This window comes from Ochotona princeps, chromosome 25, assembly GCF_030435755.1.
Source record: "Ochotona princeps isolate mOchPri1 chromosome 25, mOchPri1.hap1, whole genome shotgun sequence".
Lineage (NCBI taxonomy): Eukaryota > Metazoa > Chordata > Mammalia > Lagomorpha > Ochotonidae > Ochotona > Ochotona princeps.
In genome coordinates this window covers 27,168,438-27,181,160 of record NC_080856.1, presented here as the reverse complement: position 1 = coordinate 27,181,160, position 12,723 = coordinate 27,168,438, and the positions used below count along the sequence as shown (strand labels likewise).

Sequence of the window (12,723 nt, the reverse complement as noted above, 5' to 3'; positions counted from 1 at the left end):
TTGGATTCTGATTTATTTATGTTTAACAGCACTTGCTCAAACCTAATTTTACTATTTTACTGTAACTAGAAAGAAAACATCACTTAGCATCTTGAATTCTCTAAGTGTCATGCCCATATGAATCATTAAATACCTATTGTTTTTCTTTCAATATTATAGGCAGCAATGCTGATAAACTTTCTAGCCCAACATAATAAAAAGATCCAATTTCTTGCCATTCCCAACATTTTCCTCATCTTTCTTAAAAAAAAATATTCATTTCTATTTGAAAGGCAGTTACAGAAAGAGGGGAGAAGAGGGAGGGATCTCCCATCTGCTGGTTCATTCCCCAAATGGTCACACAGCCAGAGCTAAATCGATCTGAAGCTGGGAGCCAGGAGCATCTTCCTGGTCTCCAAAGTTAATGCCGGGTCCTGAGAACTTGGGCCATCCTCTGCTGCCTCCCCAGGCTATAAGCAGAGAGATGAATTGCAAGTGGAACAGCTGGGACACTTACTGGTGCACCCAGGGGATGCTAGCGCCAGAGTGGAGGAATAACTTGCTACACCACCACACCAGCTCCTCCTTAATGGGCGCCTAGAAGACATTACGCTTCTGGTCAACCGCTCCTTTAAGACCCATCCAACTGGTTTCCATACCCCAGTTTATAGGTCAATGCCATATTTCTTGGTGTTTGTTTCTCCCAGGTTTAACTTACTTTGGTTCTACTGATGGGAATCACAAATTACCACCCCCAAATTAAGCTAGAACCATAACGATCACTTATCGAATCTCAGGAGTTTCTTCATAAGACAGGATGGTTTAGTGGTTTTCATAAGGTAAGCAAATCAGACTGACTAGGAAACCAACCTATTAATAGTCAGCCTTTGTATAGTTTTCTATATCCAACAAAAGTCAGCTCTGATACAGTGAGGAAGGGGACAGTCACAGGGCTTGTATACCATTGGTTGTGAAGTTTAATGGGGTTTCTCTTGGAAAATTTACAGATAATTGGAAGAAAGAGGGAAACTAAGTTTTGATGGATATGTACCATTTGGGCATATAATTATCTTCTCCTAGAATAGATCCCTTGAAGAATTTGAATTCCAATATGATCAAGACCAGTTATGAGTGACTGATGAGGGCTTGTGTCGTGAAGTTAATTATATCCAGTTCGTGGTGATTGGTGTTTGTGCAGCTGCTCTGCTTCAGGGAAGCTCAGATTTGCACAAATAGATCAAATCCTTTTTAAAGTTCTTCAAAACTAGCGTAGATATTTAGAGACTCTCAAATGTTCAAAAAATGCAGAAGCAAATGTTAGTCTGTTAAACGTGGCCAGTAAAGCCACAGCTGCGAATTTTCTCTCTGCCAGGTTTAGACCTCAACTCCCACTCAGTCTGGTCTTGATTCAACAATTCAAAATCGTATGGATGCATGTAATTATTCTAAATAAACTGCTGATCTAAGACCAGCATTCTTCTGAAGGGACTAAAGCCAGGCAAATGAAAGAAAAATGTGGTTTGTAAAAATGGAAACACGCATGTGTATGTATCTATGCAAGACACAAATTGATACTTAACTAGAGCCATTTAATGTGATGTTTCTACATCAAGAAGCTAGTTTAAGTGCAGTTCTATTTTTATGTAACATAGCGTTGATGGAAAATTTCAGACACCTCTATTGTTGGCCATTTGGGGAGCATAAAATGGCCATTATTGCACTTAAAATATTATAATCCATTGACTAAGGGAGAAAGTAGACTTCTATTAGTCCAAATTACTAATACTAGTCAAAGAAAACTGGTCATTTTTAAAAGCCACATCATGACCAATTTCTGTTTTTACTGCAAATTCACTTTTACCAAATGTATGGCATGTCTCGGTCATAATTTATTTTGTAGAAATTGTTTTTGATCTGATACAATATTAAAGTGATTTTTGTGAATGACTCCAGAATTTGCAATTCAACAAATCAATACAGTTTAAATTTGCCTAGAAGACAAATTTCACTTAAACAACAACAACAAATATGTAAGAATTTGCAACATTCGGGACTTTCTGGAATTAATGGGATCAAAAAATATAATTCTCTTGTGACATGCAAAATTTCTATGCATGGTAACAATTATGCATATTTTTATGGAAAAGACATAGTAATTGTTAATATTTCAAAATTGCCCAGCAGTAAAGCTCATTGTTTGATTTTAAGCCTAATATATTCTATCCTATTTCCCAATAAAATCCTCAGTATGTCCTATAGAGTTTTTTGTTTGTTTTACTTAAGCTACATTTTTTAACACTCAAATTGCCATTACCTTGTATAGGAAGGTATTTCTTTACCTTATATAGACACCTTAACTAGGAAGAAATTACCAGTAGCAGAAGTACCTTAGGAAGGCTATTCCAAGACAGACTGTGGTGAGATGTGTGTCAGGCAGCCAAGATTCCACTGGGAACATCCGTATCTCCTATTAGAGCACCTAGTTTTAGTCGTGGCTCTTTTGCTGATTAAACGTCTTATCATTGCTCAATCTGAAACACAAATACTGGGGCCCCTGCTCTCCATATAGGAAACCTGGACTATGAGGAGATCTGGATTTTTTTATTGCAAATTTTGGCCTGAACTAGTCCTTACTCTTGCAGACATTTGGAGAGTAAATACATGAAAAAACTTTTTCTCCTGCCTCACTCACTCTTTGATGTTCAGATAAAGTACAAGTAAACAATAGAGTGGTTTTGTATAGTTTTGATTTTTTTAATTTTTAAAAAAGATTTATTTTATTGTTATTGTGTAGTGGGCTAATGAGTTCATTAACACTCGTTAAGCGGACCACTCACGCTATAGACCTGGTCTAATCAGACTCATTGGCGCCTTAGTGGCGCCCTAATGGGCTGGGGGGGAAAGAGTATATATAGGGTACTAAAGAGAGGCTTGGAGGAGAGACTTCTACCACCATCCCTGGTCTCCGTGTGTGGGTGGTTGACCCCTGCACCTTCGCCTGACCCCTGGACCTTCGCCTGACCCCCGCACCTTCGCCGTGCCCACGCTACTGGCTCAGCTGGCCGTGACAAATGGCACCTAGCATGGGGCACGGCACGAAGGACATCTGAGGGACCCCTGAACCTATGAAGGTAAGTTTAGAATTTAGGAATTTTACAGGGGCATAACTGATTTATTCCCCAGACCCTCTCCCTGTGCTAGGGCACGAGGGACAATCTGAGAGACTCCTGGAACTCTGGAGGGGCATAAATAATTTCATCCCCAGACCTTCTCCCCATCTTGGGGCACGAGGGACAATCTGAGGGACCCCGGAAATCTAGAGGCAGGATTTAAAATTTTTGCAGGGGCATAAGTAAAATTTATCATGGGGCAAGAACTCTCTAAAATGCAGGTAATTAAGGGAGATCTGCTCCAGTCACAAGGCACCCACACGAAGCTTAAGGCCTCGCAGAGTTTCTTTGAAACTGTCTGCGACGAATTCCCATGGTTTGCTCTCATTGTAGTCACCTTTTTTCTCTGGTGCTTGCTAAATATTGCTTTGTCATCCTGTCAAGCAGTGGTGCAACCCCGCTGTAAAAAAGTGTCCGTAGGAGGTAGGAGAGAGCTGCAAACCAGAGAAAAAAAGGAGAAGGAACCCCAGACAAGACAAAGTGTGGAGAAAGTGGGCGAAGAAGATTCGCGGTCCTCTTCTGAGGAGGATGAGGAGGAAAAGGATGGAAGTGAGTTTGCTGAGGATCCTCCACCTGTAGAGCATATGCCAAGCAAAAATCGCTCTTGGACAGGCACAGAGCTCTCTGCGCCACCTGAGCCACTGGCGCCATCATGTCTGAGCACAGTTGTAAAAGATTTACAGGAGCAACTTCAGCACCTCTCCCTTCAGTTGAGGCAGGAACAGAGTGGATGCACTGTCGGGGCTTGTGCTGGACCCCCGTTTTCAACTTCTCTTTCAGCTGTGGAACGTGCGGTAAAGCAAGCACAGGAGCAGGGAGACCGAGGCAGCTGCCCTTGCTAGGCGCTTTGCCTTCCCGGTAGTTGAGGTAGATCAGCAGGGGCAGAGGATTAGACAGCCCCTGGCACTGTCCTTTAAGGACATAAAGAGTCTGAGGGATGTTATTGCCATGTATGGCCCATCGGCCCCCTTTGCCGTTTCTATGATTGAAGCCTTAGCACCTACCAATTTGACCCCGACCGATTGGAAACAGCTCTGTAAGGCTACTCTGGATGGGGGCAATTTTCTAATGTGGAAATCCGAGTTTTATGAGCTTTGCCTTGACACAGCACGGCAAAATACCCAGGCAGGCCTTTCTGAGAGAAATTATGATATGTTGACAGGAGAGGGGAATTTTGCTAATGTACAGGATCAGCTTAATTATGACCCGGGGGTTTACGCACAGACTGCTGCTGCTGCAGTGAGGGCCTGGAAGTCTTTATCACCAAAGGGCTCGCTACATATACATCTCTCTAAAATTGTCCGAGGCCTGGGCGAGCCGTACCAGGCATTTGTAGATCGCCTACTGGTAACTGCAGATAGGGTATTTGGTGATGCAGATCAAGCCATGCCTTTCGTAAAGCAACTAGCATATGAAAATGGCAACAAATGGTGCCAGGGGGCAATTAGACCTTGGAAGCATAAGCCCCTTAACACGTATCTTAAACTTTGTAAGGACTTCGGGGAAGGACAGATAATGGGTGCAGCCATTGCAGAGGCATTGCGTGGTGGTGCAGCCGTGGGCTCGGGAGCTCACCCAAAACAAGGATGTTTCAAATGTGGCCGGCTAGGGCATATCCGCCGGAACTGCCCACTCCAAGGTTGTGCACAGACTCCTGTTAAAATGGACAGGCAATCCCAAGGAGTTTGCCCTCAATGCCAACATGGGAAACATTGGGCAAATGAATGCAGGTCCAAGACAGACATCTCCAGGCAGCCATCTGTGCCAGGAAATGGGAGCAGGGGCCAGCCCCGGGCCCCGCAAGCACCAATGTACGGGGCAGCGATTCAGTTTGTTCCTCAGGGACAAAGGCCATTCACGACCTTGCCTGAGGGAGCCCAGGCAGTGGAGGATGGGACCTCCACACCACCTCCTACATCGTATTGACACCCCAAATGGGGGTACAGGCTATTCCCACAGGAATTTATGGCCACTACCTCCTGACACTGTAGGGCTTCTGCTTGGGCGAAGCAGCACGGCCTTGAAAGGAGTTCACATTACCCCAGGAGTGATTGATCCAGACTATACAGGAGAAATTAAAGTTTTAGCCAGTGTTCATGCTGGAGTTGCAGTTTTGCCCCAGGGGGCACGAATAGCACAGTTAGTGCTGCTCCCCACAGTGAAGTCAGATAATGCTTGCAGGCTTGGACAGAAGAAAGCAGGGTTTGGTTCCAGCGGTGAAGCCTCTGTTTATTGGGTCGCTGATATGGCAAGCTGTCCTACTTTGGAGTTGAGTATAGAAGGAAAGAAATTTACTGGGCTTCTAGACACTGGTGCCGACACCACTCTTATTTCACAGAAATATTGGCCCCCAGGTTGACCTGTTACACTCACCATGACCACTCTGCAAGGATTGGGGATTACCCAAAGCCCCCTAGCTAGCTCCAGACCACTAGCCTGGAGGGATGAGGAAGGAAATGGTGGCCATGTTACTCCCTATGTAGTACCAGGTCTGCCAGTTAATCTATGGGGGCGGGATGTTTTGCAACAGATGGGGGCAGTATTAGTATCTGGTCAGGAATTAGCTATGCAGCAGATGGAGAGGTATGGCTACATTCCTGGGAAAAGGTATATCGATACTTGTTCTGGATTTATTTTAGCCACTTCTCAGACAGGAGAACAAGTCAGACATACTCTAGCCCATTGCTATGCATGTTTTTCCATCTTGGGAACTCCTAAAGTTATCAAAAGTGATAATGGCCCTTGCTATACCAGCAGTAAATTTTGTAATTTTGCTGCCTCCCACCATATACAACTAATTACAGGTATTCCTTATAATCCTCAAGGACAAGGTATTGTGGAACGTGCCAACCGTACTATTAAGGATTACCTTATTAAAACAAAAAAGGGGGAATGTAGCACTCCCCGAGATCATTTGAACCTTGTATTATTTATCTTAAATTTCCTAACATTGGATGCTGAAGGACGGTCGGCTGCAGATCGTCATTGGAATCCATCTCAGAAGCAGAAGTGTTGTTATGTGGAAGGATCCCTTGACTGATAAGTGGCTAGGCCCAGATCCCGTCCTCATTTGGGGGCGAGGATCAGTTTGTGTTTTCCCAGAAAACGAAAATGGTCCGAGGTGGATTCCTGAGAGGCTAATATGGCAAGCTCCTGCTGCTGAGTCTTGTGAAAGCTTGGGTACTGGCCAAGATGATGGCATTTGAATCGGAAGATCGACGGGACAAAAAACGCCTCTGAAGTGAATGACACCAAGTTCCAGTGCACCCTGACAGCATGCTGGAATGGCAATTGCGATTCTGCTGTTATCCTGCAGCTGCCCTGAATCCTGCCTGTGCCTGTTGGGACTGACAGAGAGGCCTCTGTTGGCCTGATAAGCTTAAGAGACTTTGGCATAACGGTGACCATCGTAGCCAGTACATCAGCAGCCGCCACCACCAGCTACCGTGATGACAGTGAACAAGCTTGCAGAACTGACTGCCTGAATTGTAGAACAACTGAACTTTATCTATGAACATGAACGGGTGGGCATGCTTACGCTGTAACTGCACGTTTATTTGTTGGCAAAGAAATAGCAGATGTGAGATTTGGTCTAGGCCTCTGGTACCCATCATATGCCTTTTTGTGTGTATCACCTATGCAATTGCAAAATGTTTCCCAAGCCCGGGAACTGCTGTTTGCTCATTGCTCCAAGCTGAAATCACTCCTAGCCTTGGAACAGGGTTGCCAGCTTCCCCAAGTATGGTTTGTGCAGCTGCAGCAGGCAACGCGTTAAATGGCAGCCAGTGACGGGAAGATGAATGGGGCACTGACCAACCTAAGACAGGGGCTCCGTCATGCTACGGAGGTTCCCGATGACGGGTAAGGCTGATAACCTGAGAGTTTACAACCTAAGACAGGCGCATTCGAGTCTGCTTTCAAACAAAAGGGGGGACCAGTAGTGGGCTAATGAGTTGATTAACACTCATTAAGTGGAGCACTCAGGAATTGGGCCTGCGGCTATAGCACCTGGTCTAATCAGACTCATTGGCGCCTTAGCAGCGCCCTAATGGGCTGGGGGGGAAAGAGTATATATAGGGGTACTAAAGAGAGGCTTGGAGGAGAGACTTCTACCACCATCCCTGGTCTTCGTGTGTGGGTGGTTGACTCCCGGACCTTCGCCGTGCCCACGCTACCCGCTCAGCTGGCCGCAACACTAGTGGATAGTCAGATATACAAAGAGGAGGAGAGACAGAAAGCAAGATCCTCCCTCCATTGATTCATTCCCCAAATGGCTGCAACAGCCGGAGCTGAGCTGAAGCCAGGAGCTGGGAACCTCTTCCAGGTCTGCTACATTGGTGCAGGTTCCCAAGTCCCCAGGCCATCCTTGACTGCCTTTCCAGGCCACAAGCAGGGAGCTGGATGGGAAGTGGGACTGCAGGGATTAGAACCGGTGCCCATATGGGATCCTGGCGCATATAATGTGAGAACTTTAGCTGTTAGGCTCCCACACTGGCGCTAGTTTTTCTTTCTTTCTTTCTTTTTTTTTTGTAAAGGCAACGTGGTTTAACTTTTATCCCTAAACTTATTTCTTCAAATCATCATTGAACTTTATCTCTTGAGAAACTATTTGTATTCTTTTTTTTCATTAAGTCAAACATTGACATTTGTTCACTTTGATTATGGTAAGTGTCTAACTTTTTGACATGTGAATAACAGGCATGTATGACTTCAAAGGTTTAAGGTGTAAAGGTAAGAATGTTGGAGGGCTGAGAAAGAAATGATGTCTACTGTCCTGATCTCGAAGCCCAGACTCCGATGATGGTATGTTGTAGGGAGTCTTCAGCACCATGGTAACAGGGAAATAATGACCAAGTGAAAAAGACATCAAAAAGGGAAGATTAGAATGGCAGGATACAGTAGACATAGATTCTAACCAGACAGCCCAATCACGGCTCAACCCTATCATTTTCCCTTGAAATAGTCTCAAGTCCACAAAAGGCTTCTCTCTCTGACATTGAATATGGCATCAGCAAATATGGAAGAAATGGAGTATTGAATGAGAACACTGTGGCCATATGATGTGTCTCTGTTATCACTGTGGCATGTGACAGGATGGAAAATACTCATTTCTTCTGTCTCACAGGTTTTCCGAACCAGATGAGTAACGCCAGTCACACTGTTCTTCAGCCTTCATTCCAAGGATGCATGCAGCTCATCCAGGTGGATGATCAGCTGGTCAATTTATCCGAAATAGCACAGAGAAAGCCGGGAAGTTTTGCTAATATCAGCATTGACATGTGCGCCATCATAGACAGGTAAAACAATCTTTTCATCCTATGTCAAGGCATGCACTTTCTAAATTCACCTCTCTGCTGTGGAATAAGTGAAATATTTCAAAGAAAAAGAACAAAGTGAAACAAAATATGTGCTGATTAGGATGGCCGTTTTCTTTGCCTAGGTGGTGATTTGAATACAGTATGGCTCTCAACCACTTACAGCAGTTTAACACTTGAAGTTATAAATGAATAGTACTATATATACTATCTGTATTAAATAGTATTATGTGAAGGTGGAAACTGAATATCATTATGGTCTCACGGAGGTGGGAATGGTGAGCGGTCCTATGAAAGTGATGCATTAGCGTAAGAGGACTGGTTAGAATGACTGCCTCAGGTTAGTTGCTTTCTGATTCAGGCTTGTGTAAGATCATTCCTGTGCACATTCACCACCATTGCCATTTTCTAGCCTCATGGGGTGGCCAACACAATGGCACTGACTCGATCGTGCCTGGTGCATCTGCAAAACTGCAAGCTGAAATAAACCTCCTTCTTTCATAAGTAGTTTGCTTTGGGCACTTCCTTATAGTGATGGAAATGCACAACAGAAAATTGGTACTGAGGAATGGAGAAATAAATAAATAATGTGTGTATACATACGTATATATTCTTTTATATATATAAAAGAATGTGGATGGGTCTTGTGAATTGGTTAGTGGTAGATTTTTTTTGTTGTTGTTTTTGAGAATTCAGAGCAGCAGGCTACAGAAAATCTAGGCTGCAGTAAGGAGAAGGCACTCCGGGGAAATCTAGTCAGGGCTGAGAAAACCAGAATACTGAAAGAAAAAGGAGGAATAAGGATGTGTAATGAAGTTTAACGCCAAGACGCAGATTCTGATGGGCGTTAGGTGAGAAGCTATGCACTTGTTACACAGAGGTCAAGAACTGCTGTATCGTGTTCCTGTCCAGAGACTTTGTGAAAGGCGGGGCTTAAAAACAGAAGTGTTAGTGTATTTTGTGGAAGCAATATAAAAATTGTGTGACACAGGGAAATGAAGTAAAGAAACCACTTTTTTAGCACAAGTACAAAGGGCACTGAATTAGCAGATGAGACAATAGTGGGGAACATGAGGCATTCAGAAATTGTTGAGGCTATCCTTCTCATACGATGTCCAGCATCCAGGAATACCAAAATTATTTGATGAATCCCTAGGGAATCCTTCAAGAGCTCACCCAGGAATACCCCAGGATTCCTTTCTTTGCACTAAGCTGGCAAAGCACCTTGGGGATATTGCCATGGTCCAGGTAGCCCCAAGGCTGGTTTGTGCTGATAGCACACCTGCCTGTTGGCATGCAGAATGCATGAATTATGAGCCTATAGTGGCTTTCACCAAGACTGCAAAAGAGATTATGGGAAACCAGGTAGATTTCCCAAAGGGATGGAGCTCCTATACAATGTCCCTGATGAAGTGCAATTTAATGAAACCTTGTGAATGAAGATGGAGGTAGAGATGCTGCAGAGGTAAATCAACCAGCAGTGTGCAACTAGATAAATCACATAACCTGGAGGCTGCCATCAAGAACAGCCAGGTGGAGAGAGACCAAGAGAGCCGTGCAGTCCTAGGGCCTCTACCCGTGTTTCCAAGGATCCGTAATCTAACCTGGAGGTCTAGGCAGAGCCTGGAAGCAGGCTGGAGTTACAGCAGAGAACTCCCACTAAGATAATAGTAAAAAGAAATCTGGGTTGCAGCTCTTGCAGAACCCTCACATGGGCAATGCCTAGTGGAGCTGCAGAGACAGGATTTGAATTGTGACAAGTAACACACTAGCCATGACATGCAAAATCCATGTCACCATGTGCCCAACATTTATGACATGGAATTTTGAGATACAGTGTTTGCTCAATTATGGTCTTGCTTTAGTCCTGTGTTTCCAAATTCTTTGTTTTAGAATGCAAAAAAATGTACACTCTGCCTGTCCCCCCATTGTCAGCTGGAAACATGTCCTTTGCTTTTGACTGCACAAAACCTCATGGATACGTTATGACTTGGAAATACTGAAAAGGGAATAGTTGTATGGGAGAAAGAACATATGAGAGAAATACTTGAGTTTTTGAGAGGAAGGGGCTGAAAGTGCTAGCTTAAAGTGCTGTAATTCCCAAATATACATAAATATTTCATTCTTAGTGTCACAGATTCAGATGGAAACAATCCAATTATGATGTGGGGGAGGTGGGCCTAGTGGGGAGTCCTAGGATCATCCGAGTCAGCCCTTGGAGGTGGTTCCCATCAGAGTTGGTGTTGCCAGTTGAGTTGGGCCTAGTTGCTTCTTGATCTGCTTCCTACCTCACTGTGTGTTCATTCTTCCATGGGTGCTCCACCCTTATCCTCCTGCAGCCTTGACACGTGCCCAAACCACTGGCACTTGTCCAACCTGGGACTGCGAACAGCCAAAACCACAAATCAAAATAAACTTCATAAGTAACTTGTCTTAGGTAGTCACAGGGAACAAAAAGCTGGCAAACGTATAGACTTTTATCCCTTTCACGATGTTGTCAGTGATGACGTTTATTTGAGGACAAGAATACATATGTATATACAAATATGCACACGTATCTATATATATACATGCACATCTAAATAAATATACAGAAACATAAATATATTCATATAGATGACAGAATAATCTATTCTGTCCCATTCATGCATTGGCCTCCCTCTGAGAGTGCGAGTATTATAAATGTAATTTTGCAGGTGACAGCTAAGTATAGAGGAATTGTGAGGGTCTGCCAGACGTTTGGCTTTCTGTACCCATCAGCCAGCAGAGTATATGACCTGAATCACTTAAACAGAATAGTGAGTTCTCTTAAAGGAATACACTCCGTGGTTTTGACCACTAATAATGTATTAACTATAATTTATACCTAAAGCAAGTGGTGGCAATAATCAGAGCGGCTCTCCTCTCCCCATGTCAGTCAGTACTTGGGCTTAGCGAACTGTCCCCCCAAAGACCTCTTCGGAGAGAAAGGAAATACTACAATCATCTGGTGAAGAAATGGGAAATTATTGTTGCAGAACATCTGGAGGAATCAAATTCCAAGATACACATGTCAAAATAGCACATCTCACATTCATATCTGAAAACCTGGAAGGGGCTTTTCATGAAAACTCCAGTTGAATTTGAATTCTCACAAAACAGCAAAATATAACGCATAAGCAATGTTATGAAAGTATTGCATATATTACCATAATTTAAAATATCTTTAATATGTGTCAGTGTTATTTTATTCTGACATTCAATATAATTAATATATTTTGGGAAAATGAAATTTTATCACAATGGTCGCTATTCTTAATACAGAATCACTAACTTTGCTTGCAGAAAAACAGATCTTAGTTTTGTAACAAATATTTAAATGTTAGGAAAATATTTAAAGATATGTAATCAATCATAGAAATATGGAAAATAATTCATTATGAAGTGTATCACTTCTTGTAATAAAATGCTCCTGTGATTTGGAAATTATGATTTATGCTGGTTACAGAATATAGCATTTTCAAAGTCTTTTTAAAAATTTTTATTTTAATTGGAAACAGATTTACAGAGAGGAGGAGAGATGGAGAGAGAAAGATCTTCCATTCACTAGTTTACTTCTCAAATGGCTGCAATAGCCAGAGCTAAACCAATCTGAAACCAAGAGCCGGGAGCTTCTTCCAGCTCTCCTGTGCAGTTTTGGGCCATTCTTTGCTGCACCCCAGGCTCAGACAGGGAGCTGGATAATAAACAGAGCAACCAGAGCATGAACCAGTGCCCATGCAGCATGCTTACACTTGGAGGTGGAAGATTAGCCAGTTGAGTCAATGTACTAGTCCCTAAAAGTCTTAACACGGCTAGCATACTATTTTACTGTTAGTTCATAATGCAAATATTGATCCTCACATCCTGAATAGGTTAAAAAGAATAATGAATAACTTGAATGAAAATTTGTAAACTATTAATAATATAGTAGCTATAATGTATGCCTAAAGCAAGTGTTGGCAATAATGAAAGAGCTGAGAAATGAATTTCATAGGTTTTTCTGAGATTGATGCTTATACATCTTTTTTTTTAGTTTTATTAATTACATTGCATTATGTGACACATTTTTATAGGGGCTATGATTTCCCCCACCCCTCCCCATACCCTCACCCCACGGCAGACTGCTCCACCTTGTTGCATTACCATAGTTCAAATTCAGTTGAGATTCTCTTATTGGAGGTTTTTATCAAGCATAAAGTCCAGCAACTTATTGTCCTGGTAAGTTCAATGGTTTCTTG

The 12,723-nt window shown here is 43.0% G+C and overlaps 1 protein-coding gene across 1 annotated transcript in view; it reads left to right on the top strand.

Annotated features, from left to right (window-relative positions):
* Positions 1-12,723, top strand: part of CNTNAP2 (contactin associated protein 2) — a 1,058,280-nt gene that overhangs the window by 240,349 nt on the left and 805,208 nt on the right. Inside the window, exon 7 of the mRNA XM_058654907.1 lies at positions 8,275-8,446. Coding sequence (XP_058510890.1) covers positions 8,275-8,446 — 172 coding nt within the window. The remainder of the gene's footprint in view (positions 1-8,274; positions 8,447-12,723) is intronic.